Genomic DNA, 16,705 nt, shown 5'->3' on the forward strand with positions numbered 1-16,705 from the left:
ATTTTCGTAAACGTCTTCATAATGGCAGGTCTTATTGTGAAACCAAAACTCAAAGGCCTCTGTTTTTTGCTATGGCGTTAAGGTGACTTCTGTGACTGTTTTACTGTGATATAAACGAATCCGTTCTTTTTTGTTTTTTTGAGACAAAGTCTTGCTCTGTCGCCAGTCTGGAGTGCAGTGGCGCAGTCTCAGCTCACTGAAACCTCTGCCTCCTGGGTTCAAGCGATTCTTCCACCTCAGCCTCCCGAGTAGCTGGGACCACAGGCGCATGCCACCACACCTGGCTAATTTTTTTTTTTTTTTTGTATTTTTAGTAGAGACAGGGTTTCACCATGTTGGCCAGGATGGTCTCAATCTCTTGATCTGCCCACCTCGGTCTCCCAAAGTACTGGGATTACAGGCGTGAGCCACTGCGTTCGGCCTGTCCTTTGTTTGGAAAGCATGCGTATTTACCATTGCTTGGTGATTTATTCTGAAAATATTTTCAAAATTTAAAAAGTACAAATCACTGTCTTGCCATGCAATGTTCATATATGTAGTTAAGTTGTTATACAGTTTTTCCAAATAACGATATTCTATTTTCAGTGGTAACTATGAGCGAGCATGTAAGAACAAGATCCCAATCCTCAGAAAGAGGAAATGATGAAGAGTCTTCCCAACTGACTGGACCTGCTATTGTGAGTCCTTCAACGTTTGATATTTTCTATTAACGCAATTTATTTTTAAATATATTTTTCAGTTAGTGTACATGCACTGATACAGGTCTTCCATGATAAAAAATGATGGCATCTCATGAAGGAAACTTTGGTTCAGGAGTATTATATTCTGGTGTTGCCTGTATGGATATGGATATTTCTCTCTCTCTCGCTCTCTCTCTCTCTCTCTGTGTGTGTGTGTGTGTGTGTGTGTGTGTGTGTGTGTATATATCTAACTGTTGAAAAATGTCATTAGACTTATGATTAGATGCACATATGCATTGTGTGTATTTATGTTACAGACTTTTCTTCACACACACACTTACACCCTTAGGTCCAGCAGCTCACTGAGGAAAAACGTCAAGAAGAGGAACCACCAACTGAAACCCAGGGTGTTGCACCCAGTGGGGAGATCGAAAATGAAGGAGCACCTGCGGTTCAAGGTGAAGGGAGAGTGAAGAATAATGATTATGGGCAGTGGAGGTGTATTAATGCATTATATTTTATGACAGCAGTAATAGGAGGACAGAAAACAGCAGGAAGGAATCTTAAACTTTTCCTACTGCTGCTGTGGGGAGGGGTGGGACAAGGACACAGAAAAAGCCACAACATTTTTTCTACCATTTTGATGGAGGCTTTTTATTTCTTTATTTATTTACACACATTTATTAATGCTTCATCATGCCGCATAATATAAGTGCTGGGGATGTCAGTGTTAAATTTCTGCGTAAAGCTCATAGTCTAGTCAGACTGACTCAAACGAATCACTGATTTAATGTGATAAGTATAATAACAAATGAGTACAAAAGGGACAAGTAGGTTGTCTAGGGCCAACCTTGGGAAAGGAAAGGGCAGTCTTTGAAAATCTCTGCTTTCCTCTTTTTTCTGGCAACAGATTCCTGAAATAATTGGCCTACAGGTTTTTATTTTGTAATGATGAGGGAATAAGTATAATTTCCTTGTTCGTAGTTTATGTTTTAATTTGTAAATTGATGGCCTTTTTATCTTTAAGGGCCTGATGTTGAAGCTGTTCAACAGGACTTGGCTCTGCTTGCAGTAGAGGATGAGCCTGGAGATGGTCCAGATGTCAAGGAGGGGATTCTGCCCACTGTTGATCCCACTAAAGTGCTGGAAGCAGGTATGTTATTCATTAAGATGCAAATTATAGGGTTTCTATTTTTACAATATTACATTTTGTGTGACAGAGGCAAAATTACTACTACTTGATATAATAGTTCACATATAAAGATTCCTTTAAGTTAGTTCAGACCCCAGTGGCTGCCTTACACACTATCAGAGATAGAGGGCCAAGTGTGGTGGCTCGTGCTCTTAATCCTAGCCCTTTGGGAGGCTGAGGCAGAAGGATCACTTGAGGCCAGGAGTTCAAGAGACAGAGAAAAATTGGGTCTAAGCTAATTGAGTTATGGTATGAATGATGTGAAACATGCTAAGAGAGTAGATTTTGAGTGTCTTCACTGCTGTGCGGAGAGTAATGCATATTTTAATTAGCTTGATTGAGCCATTTTACAATGTATATTTATTTTAGAATATCATGTTGTACGTGATAAATATATACAACTTTATGTGTCATTTTACAAGAAAGATATGAAAAGGTTTTCTGACTTTTGAATGTAATTCATTTAACCAACAGCCAACGATTTTCAGGTATTTTTATACAGGCCCATTTTTAACAAATACATAACATGTTTATAATATACGTCAGTTTCTATTGTGATGTTAATTGTGATGGCAATGGCTTAAAGCTAGTGTGGGTATTTAGTTTACTGTATAAGCTGAAATGCTTTTATGTGTGTAAAGAGGCAGGAGTACCGGCAAAAATAGTGACAAATGTTCACCCTACTTAAAGCAGCTGTATAATGGCTAAGCTAGTCCAAAGTAACATTTTTACACTTTTCCACAAGAGACACAAAACAAATGTAATACTGACTTTTCTATTTACTTCACTTAGGCAGTTCTCAGCATACTCTATATTCAGAGTGTTATTTCATATCAAAATATTTAAATGATACTTTAAAAAATATCTTTTTTTCCTTTGGTTTTGTTTGGTTGAATTTTTGCTGAAAGTATATGCATGTTTTTGCTTTCTACTTATACATATAAAATAGATTCACTTGATTTAATTCATTCTGATCTTGAACAGTCTCTTTGTTTCCTCCTTCTACTAGAAAAAGTAGCATGAAATAAAATATTGTTAATATGCCTAGAAGTCTACTTTCAGAGTTAATTCAGAGGCTAACTGGACATAAGCTAAAGGGTCACCCTTAGGGTTCTGATTTTAGTTAATCAACATGGTAGTTGTATACCTTTAATGTCATCTGAATAAAAATCTGCTGAGTAACATGCCCTCATTTTATATTTGTATTATAGGTGAAGGGCAACCATAGATTTAAACCAAGACAAATGAAGACCGAAACCAAGAATGTTGTTCTTATGCTGGAAAGTTGACTGCTAACATTCTCTTAATAAAGTGTTACATTTTTCTGCAAACAATTCTTGTACACTTTTGTTAAGTTTATTTCTAGATTTTTAATTCTCTTGAAAATTGTATCTTTTTTGAAAGTTTAAATTTTGTGTTTGAGATGAAATGTTGGTACATTGGTTTTCTGTCATAGATAGGAAACTGGAAGCTTTCATAGGGGGATGCCAGCAGCTGCTTAGATAGAAAAGGCCACCTGGGGTCAAGCATATCCATCATGGGTGTCCCACCTCCCCCTTTTTAGCACATGGACAGTAAGAAAGAAATGAGTAACATGGAGTAGCTCAGGCTGAGGACCTGCCTGCGTAATAAAAGATCAGGGGCTGCCAGAGATTCATGCCGTATGCAGATGGTACACCTGGTCCTAACTGGTTGGTTGTACCCTACATACATTGGATACTGCCTCCCCACTAGCTCATCTATAATAACTCCTGCATTTCACTGCAGCATGGCAATCCTTTTTTCTGCGACCCATCTCTGAAGTAAAGAGCTGTTCTCTTTCTTTTGCCTCTTAAATTTCTGCTCTAAACCTCACTCTTGGTGTGTCTGTGTCCTTGATTTCCTTCACTGTGAGACCAAGAACTCTGAGTGTTATCCCAGACAATGAGGCCACTTCAGTACTAGTTGTGGGTCTGTGGTATATGGCTTTTAACACATTGAAGTATGTTTCTTCTGTTTCCAGTGTTTTGAGGGTTTGTATCATGATGACATATTGAGTTTTATTAAATGCTTTCTTGGCATCAATTGAAATGATTATATGGTTTTTATCCTTCATTCTGTCGATAGGCTTTATCCCATAAATTAATTTGCATATGTTCAACCATCCTTCCATCCCAGGGATAAATCTCACTTGGTCATGGCGAACATTCTTTCTAATGTATTGTTGAATTTGATTTCCTAGTATTGCAAAAATTTTATCCTAATCTGTAGGTTGTCTGTTTGCTCTGTTGATAGTTTATTTTGCTGTGCAGAAGCTCTTTGGTTTAATTAGATCCCATGTGTAAATTTTTGCTTTCTTTGTAATTGCTTTTGGCATTTTGTCATCATGCTTTACTTGCCCATGCCTGTGTCCTGAATGCATTCTCTTCTAGGATGTTTAGAGTTTTGGCCTGTACATTTAAGTCTTTAATCCACCTTGAGTTGATTTTTGTATAAGATGTAAAGAAGGAGTCCAGCTTTTATTTTCTGCATGTGGCTAGCCAGTTCTCCCAGCACCATTTATTCAATAGAGAGTCCTTTCCCCATTGCTTTTGTTTGTCAGGTTTGTCGAAGATCAGAAAGTTGTAGGTGTATGGTCTTAGAAACTGAGTTCCCTATTCTGTTTCATCGGTCTATGTGTCTCTTTTTGTACCAGTACCATGCTGCTGCAGTTACTGTAGCCTTGTAGCATAGTTTGAGGTCTGGTAACATGATGCCTCCAGCTTTGTTCTTTTTGCTTAGGATTGTCTTGGCTATATGGGCTCTTTTTTTGGTTTCATATGAATTAAAAAAAATTTTTCTAATTCTGTGAAGAATGACAGTGGTAGTTTAATGGGAATAGCATTGAATCTATGAATTATTTTGGGTAGTATGACCATTTTCGTGATACTGATTCTCCCTATCCATGTGCATGGAATATTTTTCCATTTGTTTGTGTCATCTCTGATTTCCTTGTGCAGTGGTTTGTAGTTTTCCTTGAAGAGGCTCTTCACTTCCTTTGTTAGCTGTATTTTTGTGTTTATTCTCTTTGTAGCAATTGCGAGTAGGAGTTCATTTATAATTTGGCTCTCTGCTCACCTGTTGTTGATGTTTAGGAATGCTAGCAATGTTTGCGCATTGATTTTGTATCCTGAGAGTTTGCTGAAGTTGCTTATCAGCTGAAGAAACTTTTGGGCTGAGACGATGGGGTTTTCTAGATACAGGGTCATGTCATCTGCAAACAAAGATAATTTGACTTCTTCTCTTCCTGTTTGACTACTCTTTATTTCTTCTCTTGCCTGATTGCTCTGTCCAGAACTTCCAATACTATGTTGAATAGGAGTGGTAAGAGAGGACATCCTTGTGCCAGTTTTGAAAGGGAATGCTTCTAGCTTTTGCTCATTCATTATGATATTGACTGTGGGTTTGTCATGTATCACTCTTATTATTTTGAGGTATTTCAATACCTAGATTATTGAGAGTTTTTAACATGAAGGGATGTTGAATTTTAGCTGAAGAATCTGTTTCTTAAGGTTTCACCCCACTCCCTTACTCCTTTCAAGATGAGGAAGGGGTATGGCTTATGACTGTTACAGTCGTATGGGAAGGGGATGCCTTCTGGATGATAAGGGAAAATTCTTATATTTTGGCCCTAAAATAAATTTAGCTTGAGGCAATAATTTACATAATTCTTGTCAATTGTGAGAGTACATAAAAGCCCAGTTAATTTTTTTTTATTGCATTTTAGGTTTTGGGGTACATGTGAAGAACATGCAAGATTGTTGCATAGGTACACACATGGCAGTGTGGTTTTCTGCCTTCCCTCCCCTCTCCTGTATCTGTCATTTCTCCCCATGCTATCTCTTCCCACCTCCCCACACCCCTGTCCCTCCCCCATTTCCCCCCAACGGACCCCAGTATGTAGTGCTCCCCTCCCTGTGTCCATGTGTTCTCATTGTTCAACACCCGCCTATGAGCGAGAACATGTGGTGTTTGATTTTCTGCTCTTGTGTCAGTTTGCTGAGAATGATGGTTTCCAGGTTCATCCATGTCCCTACAAAGGACGTGAACTCATCGTTTTTGATGGCTGTGTAATATTCCATGGTGTATATGTACCACATTTTGCCCATCCAGTCTATCATCGTTGGGCATTTGGGTTGGTTCCAGGTCTTTGCTATTGTAAACAGTGCTGCAATGAACATTCGTGTGCATGTGTCCTTATAGTAGAATGATTTATAATCCTTTGGATATATACCCAGTAATGGGATTGCTGGGTCAAATGGGATTTCTATTTTTACGTCATTGAGGAATTGCCACACTGTCTTCCACAATGGTTGAATTAATTTACATTCCCACCAACAGTGTAAAAGTGTTCCTATTTCTCCACATCCTCTCCAGCATCTGTTGTTTCCAGATTTTTTAATGATCGCCATTCTAACTGGTGTGAGATGGTATCTCAATGTGGTTTTGATTTGCATTTCTCTAATGACCAGTGATGATGAGCATGTTTTCATATGTTTGTTGGCCTCCTGTATGTCTTTGTAAAGTATCTGTTCATATCCTTCGCCCGTTTTTGAATGGGCTTGTTTGTTTTTTTATTGTAGATCTGTTTTAGTTCTTTGTAAATTCTGGATATCAGCCCCTTGTCAGATGGGTAGACTGCAAAAATTTTTTCCCATTCTGTTGGTTGCCGATTCACTCTACTGACTGTTTCTTTTGCCGTGCAGAAGCTGTGGAGTTTGATTAGGTCCCATTTGTCTATTTTGGCTTTTTTTGCCATTGCTTTTGGCATTTTGGTCATGAAGTCCTTGCCCACACCTATGTACTGAATGGTTTTGCCTAGATTTTCTTCTAGGGTTTTTATGGTCTTAGGTCTGATTTTTAAGTCTTCAACCCATCCAGAGTTAATTTTGGTGTAAGGTGTCAGGAAGGGGTCTTGTTTCTGCTTTCTGCACATGGCTAGCCAGATTTCCCAACACCATTTATTAAACAGGGAGTCCTTTCCCCATTGCTTGTTTTTGTCAGGTTTGTCGAAGATCAGATGGTTGTGGGTATGTTGTATTTCCTCTGAGGCCTCTGTTCTGTTCCATTGGTCTATGTATCTGTTTTGGTACCAGTACCATGCTGTTTCTGTTACTGTATCCTTTAGTTTGAAGTCAGTGTGATGCCTCCAGCTTTGTTCTTTTTGCTTAGAATTGTCTTGGCTACATGGATGCTTTTTTTGGTTCTGTATGACATTTAAAGTAGTTTTTTTTTCCTAGTTTGATAAAGAAAATCAGTGGTAGCTTGATGGGGATAGCATTGATTCTATAAGTTACTTTGGGCAGTATGTTCATTTTCACAATATTGATTCTTCCTATCCATGAGCATGGATTTTTTTTTTTTTCCATTTGTTGGTGCCCTCTCTCATTTCTTTGAGCAGTGGTTTATAGTTCTCCTTGAAGAGGTCCTTCATGTCCCTTGTAAGTTTTATTCCTAGGTATTTTCTTTTCTTTGTAGCAGTTGTGAATGGGAGTTCACTCATGATTTGTCTCTCTGCTTGTCTATCATTGGTGTATAGGAATGCTTGTGATTTTTGCACAGTAATTTTTGTATCCTGAGACTTTGCTGAAGTTGTTTATCAGCTTAAGGAGTCTTTAGGCTGAGACGATGGGGTTTTCTAAATATACAGTCATGTCATCTGCAAACAGAGACTATTTGACTTCTTCTCTTCCTATTTGAATACCCTTTATTTCTGACTCTTGCCTGATTGCCCTGGCCAGAACTTCCAATACTATGTTGAATATGAGTGGTGAGAGAGGGCATGCTTGTCTTGTGCTTGTTTTCAAAGGGAATGATTCCAGCTTGATATTGGTTATGGGTTTGTCATGAATAGCTCTTATTATTTTGAGATATGTTCCATCAATACCTAGCTCATTGAGAGGTTTTAGCATGAAAGGGTGTGGAATTTTACTGAAGGGCTTTTCTGTATCTATTGAGATCATCATGTGGATTTTGTTATTGGTTCTGTTTATGTGATGGATTAGGTTTATTGATTTGCATATGTTCAATTGCCTTGCATCCCAGGGATGAAGCCAACTTGATCGTGATGGATAAGCTTTTTTGATGTGCTGCTGAATTCGTTTTGCCAGTATTTTATTGAGGGTTTTTGCATCAAAGTTCATCAGGGATACTGGCCTAAAATTTTCTCTTTTTGTTGTGTCTCTGCCAGGTTTTGGAATCAGGATGATGCTGGCCTCATAAAATGAGTTAGGGAGGAGTCCCTCTTTTTCTATTGTTTGGAATAGTTTCAGAAGGAATGGTACCTGCTCCTGTTTGTACTTCTGGTAGAATTTGACTGTGAATCTGTATGGTATGTATAGTATTCACTGATAGTAGTTTGTATTTCTGTGGGATCAATGGTGATATCCCCTTTATCATTTTTTATTGTGTCTGTTTGATTCTTCTTTCTTTTATTCTTTATTAGTCTGGCCAGTGGTCTACGTTTTGTTAATCTTTTCAGAAAACCAGCTCCTGGATTCGTTGATTTTTTTTGAAGGGTTTTTTGTGTCTCTATCTCCTTCAGTTCTGCTCTGATCTTTGTTATTTCTTATCTTCTACTAGCTTTTGAATTTGTTTGCGCTTGCTTCTTTAATTTTTTAAATTGTGATTTAAGGGTGTCGATTTTAGATCTTTCCTGCTTTCTCCTATGGACATTTAGTGCTATAAATTTTCCTCTCAACACTGCTTTAGCTGTGTCCCAGAGATTCTGGTACGTTCTGTCTTTATTCTCATTGGGTTCAAAGAACTTCTTTATTTCTGAGTTAATTTCATTATTTACACAGTAGTCGTTCATGAACAGATTGTTTAGTTTCCATGTAGTTGTGTGGTTTTGAGTCAGCTTCTTAATCCTGAGTTCTAATTAGATTGCACTGTGGTCTAAGAGACTGTTATGATTTCCATTCTTTTGCATTTACTTAGGAGTGTTTTACTTCCAATTATGTGATCAATTTTAGAATAAGTGCTATATGATGCTGAGAATAATGTATATTCTGTTGATTTGTGGTGGAGAGTTCTGTATACACATATTAGGTCCACTTGGTCCAGAGCTGAGTTGAAGTCCTGAATATCCTTGTTAATTTTGTGTCTCATTGATCTGTCTAATATTGACGATGGGGTGTTAAAGTCTCCCACAATTATTGTGTGGGAGTGTAAGTCTCTTTGTAGGTCTCTAAGAACTTGTTTTATGAATCTGGTTTCTCCTGAATTGGGTGCATATATATTTAGGATAGTTCTTTCTTCTTGTTTGATTGATCTCTACCATTCTGTAACACCCTTCTTTGTATTTTTTTATCTTTGTTGGTTTAAAGTCTGTTTTTTTTCAGAGACCAGGATTGCAGCTCTTGCTTTTTTTTTCTTTTTTGCTTTTCTGAGCCTATGTGTGTCTTTGCACGCGAGACAAGTCTCCTGAATACAGCACACTGATGGGTCTTTACTCTATCCAATTTACCAGTCTATGTCTTTTAACTGGGGCATTTAGCCCATTTACATTTAAGATTAATATTGTTATGTATGAATTTGATCCTGTCATCATGGTGCTAGCTGGTTATTTTGCACATTAGTTTATGCAGCTTCTTCACAGTGTCATTGGTCTATATATTTTGATGTGTTTTTTTGCAGTGGCTAGTACCAGTGTTTTTTCTTCTCCATATTTAGTGCTTTCTTCAGGAGCTCTTGTAAGGCAGGCCTGGTGGTGACAAAATCCTTCAGCATTTGCTTGTCTGGAAAGGATTTTATTTTTCCTTTGCTAACGAAGCTTAGCTTGGCTGGATATGAAATTCTGGGTTGCAAATTATTTTCTTGAATATTGGCCCCCACTCTTTTCTGGCTTGTAGGGTTTCTGCAGAGAGTTCTGCTATTAGTTTGATGGGCTTCCTTTGTAGGTAACGTGACCTTTCTCTCTGGCTGCCCTTAACATTTTCCCCTTTCTTTCAACTTTGAAGAATCTGACGACTATGTGTCTTGGGGTTGATCTTCTCTAGGAGTATCTTAGTGGTGTTCACTGTATTTGTTGTATTTGAATGTTGGCCTGTCTTGCTAGGTTGGAGAAATTCTCCTGGATAATATCCGAAGTGTGTTTTCTAACTTGGGTCCATTCTCCCTGTCACTTTCAGGGACCTCAATCAATTGCAGGTTTGGTCTTTACACATAGTCCCACATTTATTAGAGGCTTTGTTCATTCCTTTCCGTTCCTTTTTCTCTAATCTTGTCTTCATGCCTCTTTTCAGTAAGTTGATCTTCAATCTCTGATATCCTTTCTTCTGCTTGATTGATTCAGCTATTAATACTTGTGTATGCTTCACAAAGATCTTGCCCTGTGTTTTTCACCTTCCTCAGGTCATTTATGTTCTTCCCTAAAACAGGATTTTCTAGTTAGCAGTTCCTGTAACCTTTTATTAAGGTTCTTTGCTTCCTTGCATTGGGTTAGAACATTCTCCTTTAAGCTCAGAGGAGTTTGTTATTACCCACCTCTGAAGCCTACTTCTTTCAATTTGTCAAACTCATTCTCCATTCAGTTTTGTGCCTTTGCTAGAGAGGAGTTGTGATCATTTGTAGGAGAAGAGGCATCCTAGTTTTTGGAATTTTCAGCATTTTTTGCCTGGTTTTTCCTCATCTTTGTGGATTTATCTGCCTTTGATCTTTGAGGCTGATGACCTTTGGATGGGGTTTCCATGTGGGGGTCCTTTTTGGTGATGTTGATGTTATTGCTGTTATTTTTTTTCCCTAACGGGCTCCTCTTCTGCAGGTCTGCTGCAGTTTGCTTGAGGTCCACTCCAGACCCTGTTTGCCTGGGTATCATCAGTGGAGGCTGCAGAATAGCAAAGATTGCTGCTTGCTCCTTCCTCTGGAAGCTTTGTCCCAGAGGGGCAACAGCCTGATGCCAGCCAGAGCTCTCCTGTATGAGATGTCTGTTGACACCTGCTGGGAGGTCTCTCCCAGTCAGGAGGCATGGGGTTCAAGGACCCACATGAGAAGGCAGTCTGTTCCTTAGCAGAGCTCGAGCACTGGCTCTTCAGAGTCAGCAGGCCAGAACGTTTAAGTCTGCAGCAGCTGTGCCCACAGCCACCCTTTCCTCCAGGTGCTGTGTCCCAGGGAGGTGGCAGTTTAATCTATAAGCCCCCAACTGGGGCTGCTGCCTTTTTTTCAGAGGTGCCCTGCCCCATGAGGAGGAATCTAGAGAGGCAATCTGGCCACAGGTGCTTTGCCACACTTTGGTGTGTTCTGTCCATTCCAAGCTTCCAGGCCTCCTTAACACTGTCAGGGGAAAACTGCCTACTGAAGCCTCAGTAATGGCAGACGCCCCTCCCCCTACCAAGCTCCAGAGTCCCAGGTCGACTTCAGAGTGCTGGGCTGGCAGTGAGAATTTCAAGCCAGTGATTCTTAGCTTGATGGGGTCCGTGTGGGAGTGGGACTTGCTGAGTGAGACTACTTGGCTCCCTGGCTTCAGCCCCCTTTCTGGGGGAGTGAACAGTTCTGCCACACTGGGGTCCCAGGTGCCACTGGGTTTAAAAAAAAAAAGAACCTCCTGCAGCTAGCTCAGTGTCTGCCCAAACAGCTACCCAGTTTTGTGCTTGAAACCCAGGGCTCTGGTGGTGGTGGCACATGAGGGAGTCTGCTGGTCTAAGATTTCAAAAACTGTGGGAGAAGCATAGTATTTGGGCCAGATAGCACAGTCCCTCACAGCTTCCCTTGGCTGGAGGAGGGAGATTCCCAGCTCCTTGCACTTTACAAGTGAGGTGGTGCTTCACCCTGCTTCTGCTCGCCCTCCATTGGGCTGCACCCACTGCCTAACCAGTACCAATGAGATGAACTGGGCACCTCAGTTGGAAATGCAGAAATCCCTTGCCTTCTGTGTTGGTCTCACTGGCAGCTGCAGACCAAAGCTGTTCCTATTAGGCCATCATGCTAGAGTCCCCCCAACCATCACATATAAATTTTAAAATAGTTTTTTTTCTAGTTCCGTGAAGACTGTCATTGATAGTTTAATAGGAACATCATTGAATTTATAAATCGCTTTGGTCATTTTGTCCATTTTGACAATGTTGCCTCTTCCTGTTTACGAACGTGGAATGTTTTTCCATTTGTTTGTGTCATCACTGATTTCTTTTTTTTTTTAATTGCATTTTATGTTTTGGGGTACATGTGAAGAACATGCAAGATTGTTGCATAGGTACATACATGGCAGTGTGATTTGCTGCCTTCCTCCCCTTCACCTATATCTGACATTTCTCCCCATGCTATCTCTTCCCACCTCCCCACCACCCCTGTCCGTCCCCCATTTACCCCCAACAGACCTCAATGAGTAGTGCTTCCCTCCCTGTGTCCATGTGTTGGACTGGACAGGGAAAATGTGGTACATATACACCATGGAATATTATGCAGCCATCAAAAACGATGAGTTCATGTCCTTTGTAGGGACATGGATGAACCTGGAAACCATCATAATCTCTGATTTCTTTGAGCAGAGATTTTTCTCCTCCCTAGTTAGCTGTATTCCTAGGTATTTTATTCTCTTCATGGCAATTGTGAATGGATTGTGTTTCTCAGTTGGCTGTCAGCTTGAAGGTTGTTGGTGTATAGAAATGCTCCTTGTTTTTGTACATTAATTTTGTATTCTGAAACTTTCCTGAGGTTGTTTATCAGATCAAGGAGCTTTTGGGCAGAGAGTTTGGAATTTCCTAGGTATAGAATCGTATTGTTTACAAATTGTTTGATTTCTATAGAAAACATAATGGGGTAAAAGCAAATATCTGTCAGCAATGGAATAGAACAATAAAAATGCCCAAGAATACATTTAGTTTGAATGTTAAGAAGTAATATGAAGCAAATAACACAATCATTGTGAGGGATAAGTAAAAAGACTTGAGGAATTGGGGAGCATCTTTTTCTTGGATAGAGAGATTCTAAAGTCAAAGGATGGTTATTGTCTCTAAGTTAAGATGTAATTTAAAAATAATAACTGGTGTCTCAATAGGAATATTTTAGGACCTGATCAAATGATTTTGAAGTTCACCTGAAAGACAAACGTGTCAGAATAGATAGAAAAGGAGAAAGCAATGAGGGAGGGAAGCATTTTTCACATTTCAAATATAATTAAGCTATAGCAATTAAAATAGTATAGTAGTGGTACAGGTATAAACAACTCAATGGAGGTAATTTGAGAGAGTTACATACAAAATTGAGTGGGGATGTAGGAGATGATAAAAGAGCCATTTCAAAACAGTGGGTGAAACAAGGATTCCACAAATGATGGTGAGTCTCTACCACTTTAAATTTGTCCAGATGGATCAATGATTTTGAATGTACAGTAATGTAACAAAAAGCTATGAATCTCTTATTGTATTGGAGTGGGTAAGATCATTGCAAGCATGACAGCAAACTCGTGAACAAGCCAAGAAAGTGATTTATGAAAGCATATATAAAATATGCATTAAAATATCTGATGGTGAATTTTTCTGAAATACATTCTTCCCTTAGAGTAATCTGGGGCTCATATTCTCCAAAGCCATTGGAAGTGAAAGAAAGGTTGGGTGGGGAAAAAGAAAAGTGCTTTGCAAGTTCATTTTTGTTGTCAGGAGAGCTTGCGGTTTAGGTTCTCCACAGGGGCAGGAAATCTTGAGTCGCGCGGCGAATGCCCCACTCAGTGCGCATGCGGCACAGACCTGTTGCTGCGCATGTCTGTTGCTAGGCATGTCTGTTGCTGCGCATGCGCCTTGCTGCCCCTTTGTCCACGTAGAGCTCTACCAGGAAAGGCTGCGTCTGAGTTCTTGCCGCCATCTTCATTCTTTCTCACTTACTGAGATTCAGCCGGTGGGTCCGCAGATCTGTCCCTCGGGGAATTTAGTGGTGCGCGAATGTGAGTAGGAGGCAGCGGGCTTCGGTCAGGTCCTGCGGACTAGGCCGGTGGCTTCTGAGGGGAAAGGGCCTCGCGGTTGTTGTTTGGCTCCTCCCAGGTCGCGACGCCGCCATAGGCCTTGTCGTGGCTGGGCTGGGGTGAGGGAGGAAGGTGAGCCTCGAAGGGGAGGGATCACGTGAAGACGGGGCGCGAGTTGGGAGGGCTGTTAGAGATATCTGAGTCCGAAATGCCTAGAACCCTCTGAGGGAGGACAGTATCCAGACTGCTCATTAGGGATGGGGGAAGGGACAGCATGGGCAGTAAGGAAGGGGCCTGGGAATTGGGAACGCTGTGGGCTGGTGACTGTGGCCCCGAGGTCTGTAGACTGCCTGGCAGAGGTGTCCTGTGAGGAGCATAACCTTCACTCTGTTTCAGCAACTTCTCACCTCCGCCATGGACGTCATGGGAAGGAATGGGCGAGGCTGTGCATGGCAGCAAAACTTGATTTTGGGAAGGGAATGGGCCTAGAGTGGGACGAAAGCTGTAGTCACTTAAGTTTCAATACTTGGCCTGTATTTTCGTAAACGTCTTCATAATGGCAGGTCTTATTGTGAAACCAAAACTCAAAGGCCTCTGTTTTTTGCTATGGCGTTAAGGTGACTTCTGTGACTGTTTTACTGTGATATAAACGAATCCGTTCTTTTTTGTTTTTTTGAGACAAAGTCTTGCTCTGTCGCCAGTCTGGAGTGCAGTGGCGCAGTCTCAGCTCACTGAAACCTCTGCCTCCTGGGTTCAAGCGATTCTTCCACCTCAGCCTCCCGAGTAGCTGGGACCACAGGCGCATGCCACCACACCTGGCTAATTTTTTTTTTTTTTTTGTATTTTTAGTAGAGACAGGGTTTCACCATGTTGGCCAGGATGGTCTCAATCTCTTGATCTGCCCACCTCGGTCTCCCAAAGTACTGGGATTACAGGCGTGAGCCACTGCGTTCGGCCTGTCCTTTGTTTGGAAAGCATGCGTATTTACCATTGCTTGGTGATTTATTCTGAAAATATTTTCAAAATTTAAAAAGTACAAATCACTGTCTTGCCATGCAATGTTCATATATGTAGTTAAGTTGTTATACAGTTTTTCCAAATAACGATATTCTATTTTCAGTGGTAACTATGAGCGAGCATGTAAGAACAAGATCCCAATCCTCAGAAAGAGGAAATGATGAAGAGTCTTCCCAACTGACTGGACCTGCTATTGTGAGTCCTTCAACGTTTGATATTTTCTATTAACGCAATTTATTTTTAAATATATTTTTCAGTTAGTGTACATGCACTGATACAGGTCTTCCATGATAAAAAATGATGGCATCTCATGAAGGAAACTTTGGTTCAGGAGTATTATATTCTGGTGTTGCCTGTATGGATATGGATATTTCTCTCTCTCTCGCTCTCTCTCTCTCTCTCTGTGTGTGTGTGTGTGTGTGTGTGTGTGTGTGTGTCTGTGTGTGTGTATATATCTAACTGTTGAAAAATGTCATTAGACTTATGATTAGATGCACATATGCATTGTGTGTATTTATGTTACAGACTTTTCTTCACACACACACTTACACCCTTAGGTCCAGCAGCTCACTGAGGAAAAACGTCAAGAAGAGGAACCACCAACTGAAACCCAGGGTGTTGCACCCAGTGGGGAGATCGAAAATGAAGGAGCACCTGCGGTTCAAGGTGAAGGGAGAGTGAAGAATAATGATTATGGGCAGTGGAGGTGTATTAATGCATTATATTTTATGACAGCAGTAATAGGAGGACAGAAAACAGCAGGAAGGAATCTTAAACTTTTCCTACTGCTGCTGTGGGGAGGGGTGGGACAAGGACACAGAAAAAGCCACAACATTTTTTCTACCATTTTGATGGAGGCTTTTTATTTCTTTATTTATTTACACACATTTATTAATGCTTCATCATGCCGCATAATATAAGTGCTGGGGATGTCAGTGTTAAATTTCTGCGTAAAGCTCATAGTCTAGTCAGACTGACTCAAACGAATCACTGATTTAATGTGATAAGTATAATAACAAATGAGTACAAAAGGGACAAGTAGGTTGTCTAGGGCCAACCTTGGGAAAGGAAAGGGCAGTCTTTGAAAATCTCTGCTTTCCTCTTTTTTCTGGCAACAGATTCCTGAAATAATTGGCCTACAGGTTTTTATTTTGTAATGATGAGGGAATAAGTATAATTTCCTTGTTCGTAGTTTATGTTTTAATTTGTAAATTGATGGCCTTTTTATCTTTAAGGGCCTGATGTTGAAGCTGTTCAACAGGACTTGGCTCTGCTTGCAGTAGAGGATGAGCCTGGAGATGGTCCAGATGTCAAGGAGGGGATTCTGCCCACTGTTGATCCCACTAAAGTGCTGGAAGCAGGTATGTTATTCATTAAGATGCAAATTATAGGGTTTCTATTTTTACAATATTACATTTTGTGTGACAGAGGCAAAATTACTACTACTTGATATAATAGTTCACATATAAAGATTCCTTTAAGTTAGTTCAGACCCCAGTGGCTGCCTTACACACTATCAGAGATAGAGGGCCAAGTGTGGTGGCTCGTGCTCTTAATCCTAGCCCTTTGGGAGGCTGAGGCAGAAGGATCACTTGAGGCCAGGAGTTCAAGAGACAGAGAAAAATTGGGTCTAAGCTAATTGAGTTATGGTATGAATGATGTGAAACATGCTAAGAGAGTAGATTTTGAGTGTCTTCACTGCTGTGCGGAGAGTAATGCATATTTTAATTAGCTTGATTGAGCCATTTTACAATGTATATTTATTTTAGAATATCATGTTGTACGTGATAAATATATACAACTTTATGTGTCATTTTACAAGAAAGATATGAAAAGGTTTTCTGACTTTTGAATGTAATTCATTTAACCAACAGCCAACGATTTTCAGGTATTTTTATACAGGCC

General features: G+C 40.2%; 1 protein-coding gene across 1 annotated transcript; it reads left to right on the top strand.

Moving 5' to 3' along the window:
* Positions 1 to 527: 527 nt before the first annotated feature.
* LOC120366600 (uncharacterized) lies at positions 528 to 16,325 on the top strand. The gene is made up of 6 exons (XM_074391802.1): positions 528 to 677; positions 1,030 to 1,138; positions 1,708 to 1,833; positions 14,904 to 14,995; positions 15,358 to 15,466; positions 16,036 to 16,325. Exons 1-6 carry the CDS (start codon positions 594 to 596, stop codon positions 16,248 to 16,250), a joined length of 735 nt encoding a protein of 244 aa, XP_074247903.1. The 5' UTR covers positions 528 to 593; the 3' UTR covers positions 16,251 to 16,325.
* Positions 16,326 to 16,705: the final 380 nt, after the last annotated feature.

This window comes from Saimiri boliviensis, chromosome X (assembly GCF_048565385.1).
Source record: "Saimiri boliviensis isolate mSaiBol1 chromosome X, mSaiBol1.pri, whole genome shotgun sequence".
In the NCBI taxonomy this organism is placed as follows: domain Eukaryota; kingdom Metazoa; phylum Chordata; class Mammalia; order Primates; family Cebidae; genus Saimiri; species Saimiri boliviensis.